The 16,173-nt window shown below is 43.4% G+C and overlaps 1 protein-coding gene across 1 annotated transcript; it reads right to left on the bottom strand.

The window, feature by feature from the left end:
• Window positions 1-1,530: 1,530 nt before the first annotated feature.
• Window positions 1,531-10,440, bottom strand: LOC8041021 (cytochrome P450 3A16-like). The gene is made up of 6 exons (XM_029990941.4): window positions 10,373-10,440; window positions 9,553-9,661; window positions 7,010-7,098; window positions 4,506-4,646; window positions 2,949-3,114; window positions 1,531-1,608 (listed from the first exon to the last, which is right to left on the bottom strand). Exons 1-6 carry the CDS (start codon window positions 10,420-10,422, stop codon window positions 1,531-1,533), a joined length of 633 nt encoding a protein of 210 aa, XP_029846801.2. The 5' UTR covers window positions 10,423-10,440.
• Between the last annotated feature and the right edge of the window lie 5,733 nt (window positions 10,441-16,173).

A 16,173-nucleotide genomic window follows, 5' to 3' on the forward strand; every position in this document is an offset into this window, starting at 1 on the left:
GAAGGCGTTCGGCGCCGCGTGTAATAATGATATAATTCAATAGTTACTCTTTTAGCACTAACGAGTTGTATTCATCACATTCAATAAAACAAAACATATTCAACAAAAGCTCTTGATAATCGAATGCGAGGTGAGCGAGGCAAAATATTGCAACCTAAATCAATTCAAAGATTGAATACACAAGACAACAGGTTCGGGCGAATTCATCAGATATCCTTTCCTAAACACCAGATTTTGAGCGGATATTTTGTTTATTCATAGGGGATAAGTCGACAAATCATTCATATATGTGCGGTTCTTATCGTAATATTATTTTCAAGGTATTTAATTCGAAGAGCAGATTAATTAAAAAATCTGCACCCTGAAGTCTTCTTGTTTAGAATATCACGGAAACTCACGCCGACACCTCTAGGCCCCAAAGGTAACTCTGCTATGAATAAAAATACAACTTTTTTTTTAAGAATATTAATTAAAAACAAAGGCATGCATATATATCTGCCGTGACTCCACGCTGAGCGCTTTCCTAATAATCGTTCGAAGGCACCCTACACCCTTGTTAAAGGCTAAACTAGACATTCTTCAATTAACGTTAACACACTACAATAACTAATATGTCTACGAATGGTCCAATGAAGTGAATTATTTCATATGCTTTTTTAACTACATGAGCTTATATATTCAATAAACGATTTCTATTGTTTGTTTGGTAGCCCACCAGCTTATCTGCTCTTACGGACTTCCGATAATTTATATTAACGTTTTCGGAATGTGTACGGTTTCGTGGTCACCAACTATACTGCATATAAAAAGGGTTTGTGTTAATATATACTAGAAAAGTAATACAATATGCGCAATAATGAATATTCCCAGTTACCACATGAAAGTACACGTGGGCAAAGTTGGCAGGGGCAGCCTCAGCAATACCCACCGTGGTTAATACGTCGGTGTAGCATGGACATCCACGTTGGATCCCCAAGTAACTTAAGGTGGGTCCCAGGAGGGGAGTCCGTGTGGGCTGCGCAAGTGGTGCCCACTTCGGGACCGATGTCGGCTCTTCTTTCAGAGCTGACTTTGTGCTACTTCGTTGCCTCGCAAAACATAAGGAAATCGTGTCCAAGCTGTTTCTTTTTAGCATTCACGCGAATAGCATGGTGTACATTTTTTCTCAAGCCTGGTTCATCTTACAAGTAACTCCTGAGAAACAAAATCCACGCGAACATCGCGGCGAATGCTTCGACGATTGTTGGGCGAGGACGGCTATGACAATTTATTTCGGGCTTTCCCATTGCCTATCTGATTAATGATTTTATTTACTGGGCATGCCATCATGAATGGTATAACAAATACGTGCTGTGGTTCTCTAACAGTGAATATATAATAGATACAGCTGAACTTCGCTGGATTGCTGAAGAGATAAAAAAAAGGACCGGTACTCTGAAGTTGATGTCTTCATCCAGCCGCCACAATTTGCTTGACTCTTTTTGGGAGTTACGAATTCCTCCCTTCAGCTGAATCCCGACGCCGATGGCTTCATATTCTTTCCAACCTCACCCAAACTCCCTCCTCGCAGTACGCCATAGTCACTGGTGCAATGTAGTTAATAGTCCTCTGCGAGGAAAACCAATAAATACAATAAAATTAAAGGCGGCATATATCCAGTTTGCTCTAGAAACTAAGAAATGCTGGGAGTGGCGAATTTCGTGCATCTAATTATCACCACGGAGCTAATAAGATTACGACGACAAAAGAAAAGGACGCAAAAGATGAATCATAGAGCAATTGAGAACACAATGCCTTGAGTTTCCTGAAGGGACACAGGCATTCCCCAAAAAAGTTTTTGTAATTTTTTACCCGACGATTTATTATAGCGTCGGGAGACTACCAAATCAATAATTTGCTGGAGAGTCACATATTTTTAATAAAGCCAAAAGACTCAACTGCTCGAAACCGAAACACGAGCACGGAAGCTCATGGCCGGAAGTCACGTGGCCACACCTGACCGTGTTTTTTTTTTCTTTTTCCTCCTCTTATTAGGCATGTGAAGCAGACGACGACGACGACGAATTTGCGTGTACCGCTCGTCGAGCTCTTGTTTCGCTCTTAGATCCCCTCCTCTCGATGTTCTGCGCTTCAAGATCGATTGGCCGGTGCCACGAACGACACTCATGAACATTATGGGCAGACATATCGCACGCCCTTCTCACTAGCAAAGTTAAATACCGGGAGACTGGTGAGTATTCATTTCCGAGTGTCCCGCACGGTGTTCGTGAAGTCCCGGGTCCAATCGAGAAACCGAAATCCGGTTTTTCGGCCCGCACAAATAAAGCACAAGTTTCGCAGAAAGCTGAAACATCGCGAGAATGGGACGCTATACTGGTGGGGAATGAAAGCGAAAAGTTTAAGAACACGGCGTTAACTGAATCAACAGTTACGAGAGAAAAGAATACAAATTTTCTCTGTCAACCGACGGCCACGTAAGCCTACTATTATTCAAACAAAGATATGGTATGATGAATTGAGTAGCATTTATTTTAGTAAAAGTACTTCGTCAACATCAAATTTGATACTGTTATCTGTCTTACCGATAATTTGATTTCGATAGAGGAATGCGACAGGCGTCGGGTGACGTGACGTCAATTTACACGCTATATTTGGCGGGAATGCAGGGACGCACATACGAACGGACGAATTTTAGTGACTATAGTCACCGACGAAAACGCAGGACGTAGTGAGTTCCGGGCATCTTGTTATTCCTCCGCAACCAATAAAGTTCTGTCATTAACCGATACAAGTGTCGAAGAAGCAATCATCAAGCAAGATGCACAAACATAATAAACCACACTTTACGCTTTTTCTTTCTTTTCTTTTACTGAAAGTAGCTTTTAAGGTGCTCCTTTAAAAAGTATACCCTGTTTTAAAATAACTCCATGAAATTAAAACCGACTCGCCTTTTCTGGTTCGTCGCAGAGATGCAGCTTGAACTTGGCCACAGTCTTGGCAATGATAAGTGAGAGCTCAAATTCCGCGAGCCGGGATGCGGGGCAGTTGCGAGTTCCGATGCCGAAAGGGATGTACGCCATGGGCTCGATCGTCGACTTGTTTTCCGGACTGAATCTGATCATGAAAGAGGGAGAGGAGACGTTAGAGCACCGAGCACTGACTGGAATGATTAGCGGGTAGGAGCAACACTGGCTTCCTTTGTCTCGACTACATCTCCGAAGGCGAACGCCGAGGTCCGGCGTTCTGCTTTCGAGTGAGCAGACGGGTTTGTTTCCTTTTCGCCCCTCTGTCCGTTGGTGGAGTGGTATGCGTAGCACAAGTTCGTCTGCTTTTCTTGTAGGGCTTGTGGTGACGTCAGAAAGATGATTAGCCCTGATTGGCTCTGATTGAAGAATAGTGGGTTTACCTCAAGACAGCTTGCTTCGAGGTCTACCCACTATCTTCCAATCAGAGCCAATCGGAGCTCGGCGTTCTGACGTCACCACAAACCCCGCAAAAGAAGCAGACGAACTCGCGTTCCGCATAGAGTGTTGCGCTCATAATCATGGAGTTTGGTATACGATTTTTGTCGGGTCGCGTTTAGAGTTTGGTTTGACTGAACCGATCGCGCCAAGTAAATGTTCCTTGATCTCGCGTTCTTTTTTTTCATGCGTGATTGGCTTCTATGCGTGATTGGCACGAAGATGACGAGCTATGCACTTTTGGGGCTGCTTGATTGTCCTCAACATCGATTGGTTGCTCTGGATGCGCTCGGACTTGGAGTGAAACGGAGTATAGCTGGGTATTCGATTGGGGACGATCCCGATGACTTGGACAGTGATCCATGTTTTTTTTGCACATGATGTTCCGCGCGGCGGAATGTGCTTCCATGGTACCTCCGATTGAATAAACTACGCCTCAACGCGCACGCACGCACGCGCACACACACACACACACACACACACGCTTACACACGCATGCACACACACACACGCACGCACGCACACACACACACATACATTAAGAGAGATGGTAAGGTTGTGCAGTGGTTAGCATACTTCAGTATGCTAACCACGGCACTATGCCAAGCTTTCTGTTTCGGTGACTTTGTAACCTTCGTTTCCATTTCATCGGTACGTTTTATTCATGTGCACATGTATCTCGTGTCGCGCGTCTCGTAAGCTGCGAGTGACTCTAACAGCAGGTATCAAACGGCTCATACCCCTCTAGACCTGTAGCTCTCACGTAGTGAGCAGCGCCCCTGGCGAGAAATAAATTGTTTTTGCGTCGCGTTTCGGTTATGCGTCGCGTAGCGCCCTTTCAAACGCTCTGTCCCATATGAACAGACGCCGAGGGACGCTGACAGAAGCGACTTTGCGACCATCAATCGTCCGTAATGCGACGCTAGGACGCTGCTTCGTCAGCATCAAAGCGTCGCGTCTCATTGACGCTACAGCGCCCCATGGGCCAGAGAAACAGGCCTATTCCAAGACAGCAGCCCCAATGAATGTACGTTGGCATTTTACCTGTCAGGGTCGAATTTCTCGGGGTCCACCCAGTATCTTGGATCGTGGTGCATCACGCGAACGGGAACTACAACGTTCGTGTCTTTTGGAATGCGAAAGCCGTTGAATTCGAAATCCTTCACGCATCTTCTTGTGATGTTTCTGCGTGCCAAAATTATTCGAAACATTGTGAACATATAATTAAAACAGCGCAAACGATCACAAAGACAAGTACTGTGCGTATCAACGGGTGTCCAGGCTCTTTAAATCAACCGCAAAATTCGGTTTCTTAACCTATCGCGCTACGACTTTGTGCAGCGTTGCCCACAGATGGTGCATATTTTTTTGTAAAATTTGCAAAGAGCGAACTTACCTGAGGAAAAAGTAAAAAAAGAAAAAGGCTTAGCTCCTATGGAAATGCGGCGAAGCCAAAGGTTTTCAAACAATACGGCGCCGTTTCGCAAGGCAGACAAGAGATGGCGCAAGCGGTCGCGATGCCAACTGCGCCAACGAACGAGCATACAGCGCCGAAAGCCGGCGTCTTTAGCAGACGACCGTTCAGACTCAAAAGCGGAGCGCGTTCCGCAGGGGGCGACAGTCGCAGAAACAAAAACAGGCGTGGTAAAAACAAGGAACTCCAAAGCAGATGACATCGGTACCCCCCCCCCCCCCCCCAAAAAAAAAGAAGCAAAAAAAAAAAAAAGCAAAAAAAAAAAAAACAGTCAAAATATTCTGACAAACCATTTTTCTAATCGATTATGTGTCCATTCAATATGTTTTATCAGTAAGGATGATGAATAATGCATTGGCAACTGATATCAGAAAAGCTTGCGCCGCTTTTGAGTCGAAAAGATTGTCTCCTAAAGACGCCGGCTCTCGGCGCTGTATGCTCGTTCGTTGGCGCAGTTGGCATCGCGACCGCTTGCGCCATCTCTGGTCTCCCGTGCGAAACGGCCCCGTGTTGTTTGAAGTCCTTTGGTTTCGCCGCATTTCCGTAGGAGCTTAGCCTTTTTTTTTTTCTTTACTTTTTCCTCAGGTAAGTTCGCTCTTTGCAAATTTTACAAAAAAACAAAAAAAAACACCATCTGTGGGCAACGCTGCACAAAGTTGTAGCGAATTTTGCGGTTGATTTAAAGTGCCTGGCCACTCCTTGATACACCCAGTAGAAGGGACACAGAAAAAGCGCTGACTCACGACTTACTCTTTTTTTTCGTCTTTATTCGAAACATTAAGCATGCACTCAGTATTTCGGCACCACTAAGTATGGAAACAGCCGACGCTACGTGCTGGTGGTACCTAACCGACAGCGTCAAAAACGAACTCATGTGGTGTTCGTTAAGATTCTGGAAGAGTTACGTCATTGCTGAACTAATGATGTATAGGGTGACCCAAATTACCAGGCTCGATCTAAAATGGACCATAAAAATTGACGCCTGCACGTAGCAATCTAAACTTTTCGTCAAAGGTGTATTTCACAGGTCGGTGTTTTCTTCTAAAATTACAAAGCGTAGCTCTCTTTATGTAAAGAAATAAGGTCAAGAAACTTGCCAGGGTCTACGGCGGGCGGCGACACAGAGGACCAAGTCGAGTAGCGGGGTGTGTTTGGCGTTCGCATTGATAGATGGCGCTGCCTCCTTATCGCGACGGCTCGCGACCAGCGTGGTTTATTAAAATGAACATAATCTTTTTGAAATGTACTTTTGGTTAAAAAATAAATGAGGACCATAAAAGCAAAGTTTAAAGGAAAAAAAAAACGCGTCTGCATAACGACGGCGCTTTTGCTGCCAACGGATCTCGTCTGCGTGTCGTCTGCTTTCTTTTGTTGGTCGGCTACACCTTCGGACGCTGTTCCCGACGCCATCTATCAATACGAACGCCAAACACCCCCCGCTAATCGACTTGGTCGTCTGCGTCGGCGCCTGCCGTAGACCCTGGCAAGTTTCTCTGGCCTATTTTTTAACAGAAGGAGAGCTACGCTTTGTAATTTTAGAAGAAAAATCCGACCATTGAAATACACCTTTGACGAAAAGTTTAGACTGCTGCGAGCAGGCGTCAATTTTTACGGTCCATTTTAGATCGATCCTGATGACTTGGGTATGGAAGGCCCAGTGACTTGCAGTTTTGACACTGTTTGATTGGTCCCCTTAGCTTGTAGCTTCGGCTGTACGTGTCCAGAAATGAAGTGAAACGAAGTACGACGTATGGTTACTATTAGAAGAATCGCAGTCGGTTGCAGATATATTACTAAAAAATAACTATAAAATACTTCCGACAAGACTTTATAATATTCCAAAACTAAAAGTTTGTTCTAAGGTACGCACCTGCGTACAAATATTATTTTTTTAACAGTAATTTCTGGTATTTTAGTAAACGTCCGCCGTATTTGCTTATCTGGGCTATATTTTATTTGAGCAACGTTTTCTTTTTAATAATTATATTAATGTGTTTGCTACCAAAATATTTTTAAATTATATAAGTTTGAACGGTGGTAAATAAAAAGCTTGAATTCATTTCGGTCGTGGTACCCTGGTTGTACGGGATAGAGTCTTGCGGATTCTGCAATGACTTGTTTCAAGTATTGTAGGCTGGAGATGTTGTCGTAGTTGAGGTTCCCCTGAAAGGACAATTAAAGAAAAAAAAAAACACATAATTTCTAGGATTTCAGGGCACACTCAAAGACACTTACAATGATACCGAAAAGATCGAATCATGGCTTGCGACAGCCTCAAGCTACGCCTCCCCACCAAAACTTTTATAAAGGTTGATTCGCATATTTACGTTCTCATGAGTTGAGTGCTTTGCATCCGCTTTTGTCCGTTTAACACATTGAAGCCACTTATCGGGAAGCCCCGAAAAACGTCGGACTCCTGCATAGCCAAACTGAATGTTTTGCATTGTTTGCAAGGTTGAATGTACATATACAGCATGTAAACTAATGCTTATAGGTCACTTAAGACGACCCGAAAAAATCGGGTTCTCCACGTATCGCGTTGCGATTTAGCACAGAGCTGTAAGCACGTGGTGGACGTCTACCGTGAAAAAATAAGGAATTGAGCTTACGTCGTTCAAAAGAAAGAAAAACAAAACAGAGAAACCTGTTGTGGACAATCTACGGCGCCACTTCGCAGACAATGCAGCCGCAGTGAACAGAACTGCCGAAAGATGGCGTACGCCGCGTCGAGGGAGCGCCGACCGATTCCGGTTATGATAGCTGACGATCCAGCAAAAGAACTGGAATCGACCGGCGCTCCCTCTACCAAGCGTACGCCATCTGTCGGAAGCATTTCTCATTACGCGTCCGTCGTCTGCGATGTGGCAACCTAGATTGCCCCGACAAGTTTTTTTTTTTTCTTCTTCCTATTGCACGGGGCAAGTTCATTCTTTGATTTTTGCACTGTAAACTTCCACCACCAGCTCGCTCCTCTGTAGTAACTTGCAGTACCAGACGCTGAAAAACCGATTTTTGCGGGTTGTCTAAATATTCTTAAAAGCGTTAGTTTACATGCTGTATATGAGGAGTGGTCGCCTATAACATTGCTAAAATTATTTCCAGCCTACGATGAAAGGATGATGCGTAAAGAAATAAGATGATATAGGTTGGGCGTGCTCCGGAGCTAGCGGATAGATGGAGCCGGTGTGCCAGTCTGCTAATCGGGTTATAATAGAACGCTACGCCCCCGACACAAAAGAACGCACCTGTGTGAACAAGGCATAATTCGCACGTGGTACAAGTTTTACCGAGCGAGATCGAAAACAGAATCGCGTCCTAAATGATTCGCTATATGCCACGGACCGCAGAAATGGAATAGTACTTCAAACACAAGTATATCAAATGCGCATTTCAAGCAGTTCGAGTATGAATTTAGAATTTAAATATATATTGGAGAATGTATTTGCCATTTGTACTTAAACACTGAAAACTTATTATTTAAATATGTGATTTAAAATGCTGTAAAAATACAATTTTCGGCTCTCTTCTCTAAGCGAGTAAGCGAGACATATGCAAATAGCACCAGACGCGTGCGCTTTGAACCTGATAAACTTTAATACGATTTAAAAAAAAAAAAAATAGAACAGGAAATACGGTAAGAGAGTATAATTATTGGTTCTTTGGTTCAGTGTTCAAGACTTCTTTTTAGGCGTGCACGACATGTATTTTTTACATAGACTGAGCCTCTGAACTTAAGCACACGCTGAATTAGTGGTTTTCCCCCGATATATCTGCCTATTCCATGAAAAACAACCAAAAAAATAAAACATTTTTTTCAGAAACTTGATTCTTGAAGCATATGAAAAATTTAAAATTACGATGTCAAAAATGGAAATCAAAATCTATCTATAAAAGTATTTCAGTTGATAGAATACACTTGTTGCGTTTGTATCTCGTTTCTCAATAGTTAATTGAAACTGTAACTGTATTTATAGAATTAAATGAAACTTTTGAAAAAGCTAGTATTCGGAGGCAGAATTTATGTCCAATCAGCGCTTGGACACGACTGCTTCGTCATTGGAAATCTTGTCCAATCAGCGAGAACACGAATCTCAGCCGAACTGCAGCCCTTATGTCATATCCGTTCAGAGGAGATTCAGTCCCACGGCTTTGCTACATAAAGGTTGCTGACTACACACGACAATGACACGTATAAATCACAGCACGTGAACTTCCGCTAACTCCGTGCATGCGCATTTGCGTGCACACTGTTGCTCGTTCCGGTACAAATTGAAAAGCTGTCTTTTGGTGTTTTTTTTTACTTCAGGTCGCTGTTTAGAATGTATAGACCCTTTCTTCAAGGGCGCCGCCATCTTGAATTGTCGTCACTTCCAGTATGGGCGAAAACATTACTTTGCCGTCGCCACGCCAATAGAAGACATTTAGGATTTAAGCCTAACCGTCACACATTCTCGTTTTGGCTCCCCTCTATTTTTTTACTGGTTACAGGTTGAAACGTTTTACTATTTTGTCGTCGCCCATACTGGAAGTGACGACAATTCAAGATGGCGGCGCCCCTGTGGAAAATGTCTATACAGAGAACTTGGTGGTATCTGCAACGCAATTCCAGGGGCTTACGTCTTTCTCGAGTAGCAATTTCACTTCCGCCCTCAGTTTGTCTTGGACGTTTTGATGCTTGGCCAAAAGGTGAGCAGTGAAATACAGGGCCGAACTGACTGTCTCAAGCCTGGAACAGAAACCGAGTTTAAAGTCCCGTTTATGCGCTTGACTTTGCTTAGAAACGAGCTCTTGTGAACTCTTACGACGATATAATACAATACAAAACAATCTTTCTGTTGTTCTTAACATACACTTAAACTGTAAATCCCAGATAAGCCAATACTGGCTTGTGCTTGGGAGGTCACAGGTTCCTCCCCTTATTTTATTAGAAATTTTTGAAACTTGCACTAGAGTGCGCCATTGTAAAATAACTGGAGTTCATATTTTCAGAAATATATAGTTACACCCTATTCCACTAGATCATTAAAAAGCCGCCATGTATAAGATATGTTCTATTTGAGCATTACTCACGTCACGTCGTTAACTACAATTCAACTTATCAATGCGAACCGATTCCCTAGGGGTGTTTTTTTTTTACTCTGTACAAGTATTCACGTTTTTGACAGCTTTTTTATTTTGTAGAATTTCCTCTCGAATAAATCTTCCGGAAATTCATTAGAAATATTATGCGCATAATAATTTCTTATGGCCTCTCCAGAATTGGTTCAATAAATTTTCTGTTCGGTTTTACCGTTCTTTCTTTGGCATTTTCCAATTTATTTTTTGTTGTTGAAAAATGTTTTATAATCATGTTACGTTAAACGACCTTTACAGGGCGTACTTTGGTAACCTGCCACTTATTCGCACGTTCCGTATAATGTTTTACTTTGGACCTCACCCTGCAATCATAAACAGTTCGACATTGGCGACTGTTGCAAACGGTGTCATCCTTGGCACTCTACGTGGCGTGTGCGCTGCAACAAAACACAAACTAAATCAGTGTATGTGTAAGACTACCATGAGATGTAGAATGTAATGCTCAACGAGTCAACGTAGGATTATAAAATTAATAAATTGGCCGCCAGAACTGGCTGGAATCTCGGTCTGGTGGTATAGTAGTAGTGTCAAGTCCTCAAAGAGGATATTTTCCTTTATCATTTTATTGTTAAATATAATGATAAGGCCTGGACTACAGTAACTGAAAATAAAATGTGTATGCTTTATTGCGCCGTGTTGTTCTAATTATTTTCATCTTACAAGTTTAGAACAAAAAATCTCTTAACGTATGTGGTTTTGCTGAAGCGAGCATAAACCAAAGAAAATGACACAAACAGAATGACTAGCTGCTCAATATTCCACGCATTTTATTGGTTAAGGGGAGAAAGTGATTATTGATTTTTTTGTATTAAAGTCAAGGGAGCGGAAAGGGACAAAGAGCTGGCGAAAAATTGGGCGAGGAGCTCGTGCCACGTTGTTTTTGTACACCCCGCGACCACTATTCTTGTATGAGCCGGATGAGACGCTAAATGCGCCTGTCGAGGACATGCTACACGCACCGTACCTAAAGTTAAATCAACGAGAATACTTTGTGTAATACTTAATCGTAATAATAAATATCACCATTTTTATCTCAGAGCGTTGCTCTACGAGTTCTTCAACAACATCAAGTTCGGCAAATATTTGTGCTCCAGTGCTGAAGACATTTATTTTTGTTGGTATGAAAGAAAACTTCCCATGCACACTCCTTCTCTTTGAAGCTGATACATGCATAACTTCAATAAATCTGTTGCACCTAGGGACCCTCATACACTTGGGGGAGCCAATCTCTGCAACCTAAAATAAGAGTCGAACGAATGACGAGGATGTCCATATTGTTTAATGATTGAGTCAATAAATTTTATTCAGAATACACACATAACACACGGCACAAACCTACCTGGATGCGTAGCCTTCTTGGCTAGGCTTAGATCTATTCAAAAAGTGGGAATGTATAGAGCTAAAAGGAAAAAAAAAAAAAAAAGAAACTGTCTACGTTTTGCAAGCGTTTTCCATCCACCGTGGATAGAAACCGCTTGGTTTGGGCGCCAGTCTGGAAACTGTGGGTACGCCTCAGTAATGCTTGGCGATCAGACGATCTTCCCACACCAGCCGCAATATGGCGGCGCCCAGAGGCCACACTTAGAAGCGACGGGGCGTCTTGTTGAGACTTTTGCTTCCTGTTGTTCGTGCATTTTGGCGTGCTATCCAGTAATGAGTAACCAACTGGCCCAATTCGTTATCTTAATATTTTTAGACTCGTCATTCACCGAGATGGTTAATGGGAAGAGAGAGACTGCAGCGATTGACTCTCCCAACTATTTGTTGCAGGAAAGTGGATTTTTTAGAGTGTGCACTTTATGACGTCACCATACCACGAGCCAGCATCTAGGCTTGGCATACATTATCCACACTTTGTCGTGGCTGTCTCCGGACTACGGCATGCCTCAATTTCTAGTCAAGAGCGAGAAGTCCATTTCAATATGTTGCTATATTTATCTGATACACAACACAATGCCACCTAGCGTGTTTTTTGTCGTGAAGTCAAAACAGCCTCGTTATAAGAAATCAGTGTGGTCGTTCACCCCAAACTATACGCTTAGAGCATCTGCATTTTATGCTCTGATTACTTTGCAGGCGCCTCAATTTCGTGGTTTTTACAGGGGTCTCGAAATTTCGAATAATTAAAATTTAAAAAAAAATGCAATCTCCCGAGTCTATAGACACGGCATCGGAAGGCTTAGGCAATATTGTCGCGGGTGAAACAAAAAGGTACACAAAAGTAAAACTAAATATAAATGCTTAAATGACGAACTTGTCCCAGAAACAGAAGGAGGGAAGGAGCGTCGAGAAAGCAGCACCAAGCGTCGTGGTGTCGGCGTGACAGCTGGTTTGCGCAAGAGCCTCTGGCGGAGCAAGGCCACGCTGGGCTCTTTACCTACTATACTCGGTATCCCGAACACTCGGCCTAGAATGTTCGAACGTCGAACTAGGACGAGATTGACTCGGCAAGACAATGCTGACCTCCTTATCTGGTACTTTCAATATCTCGAACATTCCTCCAAGAATATTCGGCGTTCCTTGCATTGGGTGTAAGGGTAAACGCGTATCTTCCAGAAGTATGGAGTAAAGTTCTCTCTCGGCCCTCCACATGGCAATATCGTCTCTTTTTTTTTTTTCTGTAGCGGACGGTGTTAACATTCCCAGAGGGCGGAAAACAGTTTCCGGTGGTTTCAAGCGAAGCTTCAGATAACTTTTAACAATGAGTTTAAGCGCGAAGATGGCTGAAGTGTAATTTCTCTGAAGCGTAGCGTATTTAGTGACTTTATTCTGGACCAACCGCAAATAGCATCAGGGTTCGCTGAAAGCAGCAATTTTAAAATTTTTTTTTTTTTTTTCAAATTAAAGCAAGCGATGCACGTTTACTTATGCTTATTTCCAGTCTGACGTTTTAATTTAGGAGACAAAGAATATAGAAAAAGCCGTTTCCCCACTGAATAATCTTTAAGTGCTTCATATTCCCTGTAGAGACTGCTATTTGATTGTTTTGGTCACTGCCTCATTGGCCCATGTCCTCGTTTTCGAGAGCAGTCACACTGAAAACTGGAAAAACGCAGGGCGTGGTCTACATTGTCATCGCCCTTCTTCCTGCGTGATTGGTTCCTCGGCGTTGTTCTCAGCTCATGCTACGATCTGATTGGCTGCGAAGACAAAATAAGCTGTTCGTGATTGGTCGAACCCTACGTTTCTTAAGCCGTGCAGTGACTATAATTGGCGAAGAGTTTTCTGGCCTATATAAATTAACGTGGCGCACTTCTGCACTCTGGTTACCTGGCGTGATGCACGTCAAAATATATACTTACAATTTGCCGAGAGATCACCACCATTCGAATGATTCGCGCGATTAAGCTTCGTCTCTGCGTCGCTTTGTTCTTCGGCGTTCAGCAACAGCTGAAGCAAATCATCATTCCCTGTCTGTGGAATAAGCACACGTTAGGGATAAGGACTTCCTTCGAGGACTCTTCTATAGACCCACTCCAAAAGCCCATCAGGCAACATTGGCGGCCGCCATTTATTGGGCACGAAAGGTATCTGATCGGATCTGAGTCCACGCCCAACACTGACGCAAAAACATTCGTGTCCAATGCATGCTCAGAGTGCGTGCCCAAACATGGCGGACTCGGCTACTTGGTGCGGCAGCTCCTAGATGGCGCGCACTTTTGGAAAAGATCAATTAGGATTGCCTCAATGAGGACCTCGCAGCATATATCGTTCCCGTGCTCAATTGATCGGCATTTTAGTGCGCCATATACGTTTACCGTTTTTAAGCACCGATAATCTGCATTGTAGGTTTTAGAGCGGAGCTTTTAAGGGCTAGTTTTTCCAGTTTTGTGTCCGTGGACAAATAAATCTCGACACTACGCTCTGGACAGCTACCGCCATCTATGAGACACGGCGGCACATAGTACAGCTCCGCTGCTCTTCCTTTTTCACCAGAGTGGCAAGGTTGAATTTTGATTTTATTCTAGTTTTGCGGTGCTCTTTATTCATAATAATCATGGTGCCTTTTATTTCCATGAATTAATTCTGACCACTTGTCGCTTTCATAACCAGTTAAGCAACAGACACTCAACTCTTCAGGCAGGTTCACACAATTACGACTGCTTACGGCCAGTGTGTCTTTTAAGCACTTAAAATCTCTTACGAGTAAGCATACTAGCGCCATCTATTGGGTAACCGTGGAAGAGCAGTTACTATATATTATATAGTAACTGAAAGTCTTCCACGGTTACCCAATAGATGGCGCTAGTATGCTTACTCGTAAGAGATTTGAAGTATATATTGCATATTCTTCTGTGCATCATTATTTCTTTTTTGGCTTGAAAAACGTTTGCAAATGTTATAAACGATAATTTCTTATTCGAATCGCAAGTTCGTCTGCGTCTTGCACAGGGGTTGCGATGATGACAGAATGCCGAGCTCTTATTGGCTGATTGAAACAAATAGTGGGTAGACCTTTTTCTTTTTGTACGAAGACTCACCCGTCCTTTTTCTCTACGTAGGCGTACCATCTCTGCGATGTGTCTATGAAAGATGGTCGTAGGTCTCACAATGAAGCGTGCTTGCAAGAAGACTATTATTTTTTTTATGCAGTACCATAACGGAATGACATCTGTGAAATTAAGAGCAACAGTATGACGTCATCGATATGTGGTACTATAGCCTCCTCTATACTAACAAAGCCTGGCAGATCGCCACGAGACGTGGCCGCCAAAAGTGAAAAGGTAGAGACAAGAGGCGTGTAACGGGCGCCCCGCTGCGGCGAGACGCCGAAACACGCTTCTACCGAGCGATGGAATGTCCGCTCGTGCTTCCCGCGTTCCTCGGACTACCGCTTCTTTTCTTGTCAGGTTTGAAAACCAAGTTTCGGATCCTCACCGCTGCAAAAGATGTGCGCTGACTTTAGGCTCCCCGAGAAATGCTTTGTGCTACCAGATCCTCGCGCTCCAAATCTGCGACCGGGCACTCTATGGCTCCGTCATCGAACTGCCAGGCTTTGCGAGTACAGAAGAGGCTTTGAAAGTACCCACCAGGAAAATTCGCGCTAGTTGTTTACCCTCTTTATACAAAACCAACAGCGGTATTAAAAGTTATATGCTTCCTTAAATAATTCTCAAGCTTTTTTTTTTGACGAATAGAAAAAGTGTTGCTTTACATGGGCTCCTTCTCACGAAACATTGCGTATTGCGATTGGCCTTTTTGGGTGAGTGCGGCAAAAAAAAAAAAAAAGAACTGCGCTGACGGTCACGCGCTGTAATGCGAATCAGCAGAGTCAGCTGGTGCAACATTTGGATGATATTTGGAAGTGACTGAGCGAAAAGTTTGGTGATGTTGCGTCACGCGGTAACTTTGCATTTCGTTATTTCTTGTAATTGTTTTTGCGTCGCGCAATGATCGCTACGTGTGTGCTACATGTCTACGCACGAAAGGAGGATCGGTGGCCGAGTGAGCTAGCGCACACTAAAGTCACTGGATCCTCGGAAAGTAGCGTCATTGCCTTCCCTACCTGCTAGCCGGACACAAACAGATACTAACATACAGACGACCTAAACCTCGCAAGGCGATTGGCGGATCTTCGTACGTTGCCATGGAAATCGTCATCTCGGTCCATTCAAACCTTCGAAGCTTTCAGTGTTTCGTTCTAAACCAGTCTCACCAAGATCACCATGGACCATCATCGTACTGGAGGCGTTTCTCGCCAATATAAGCGTCTTTGGCGCTGTGCATGCAATCCACTTATCAATCATGCCCATCTCCACGGATCTCTGACAATTATATTGTTCTTCTTGCGTATTTTAAAACAGGAAAATTATTTTCTAGTGCCTCCAAGTACCGACACATCATGTGGTGATGGTACGAAGATGTAAGCTCGTATCGCCGGTGTGTGGATAGTGAATTCTCGGTATACAGGAAGCGTCTCCATAAAGCTACCCTTCGACAGCGAATTTAGATTGGCTCACCAAGAACGTTGGGGTTAAGAAGAAATTGCTCATTTCATGGACCAAAATGGCGACCGTTTGTTCGAAACGTTCGAAATGCAACTTCCTTTGGTTTCAAAAGTTTAGCTCCGTGACAACATGTGTTTGAAGACCCCAGCAGACC

This window comes from Ixodes scapularis, unplaced genomic scaffold (genome assembly GCF_016920785.2).
Source record: "Ixodes scapularis isolate PalLabHiFi unplaced genomic scaffold, ASM1692078v2 PGA_scaffold6__148_contigs__length_123643588, whole genome shotgun sequence".
In the NCBI taxonomy this organism is placed as follows: Eukaryota; Metazoa; Arthropoda; class Arachnida; order Ixodida; family Ixodidae; genus Ixodes; species Ixodes scapularis.

What these genes read in the sequence shown, in the direction of transcription:
- LOC8041021 (XM_029990941.4), bottom strand. Translation starts at nt 10,422, where the DNA reads ATGACACCGTTTGCAACAGTCGCCAATGTCGAACTGTTTATGATTGCA. An exon ending in GAACTGTTTATGATTGCAGG is followed by an intron (nt 9,662 to 10,372) that starts GTGAGGTCCAAA and finishes TTTCTGTTCCAG; the next exon opens with GCTTGAGACAGTCAGTTCGG. An exon ending in TCTGCGACGAACCAGAAAAG is followed by an intron (nt 1,609 to 2,948) that starts GCGAGTCGGTTT and finishes TTTTCCTCGCAG; the next exon opens with AGGACTATTAACTACATTGC.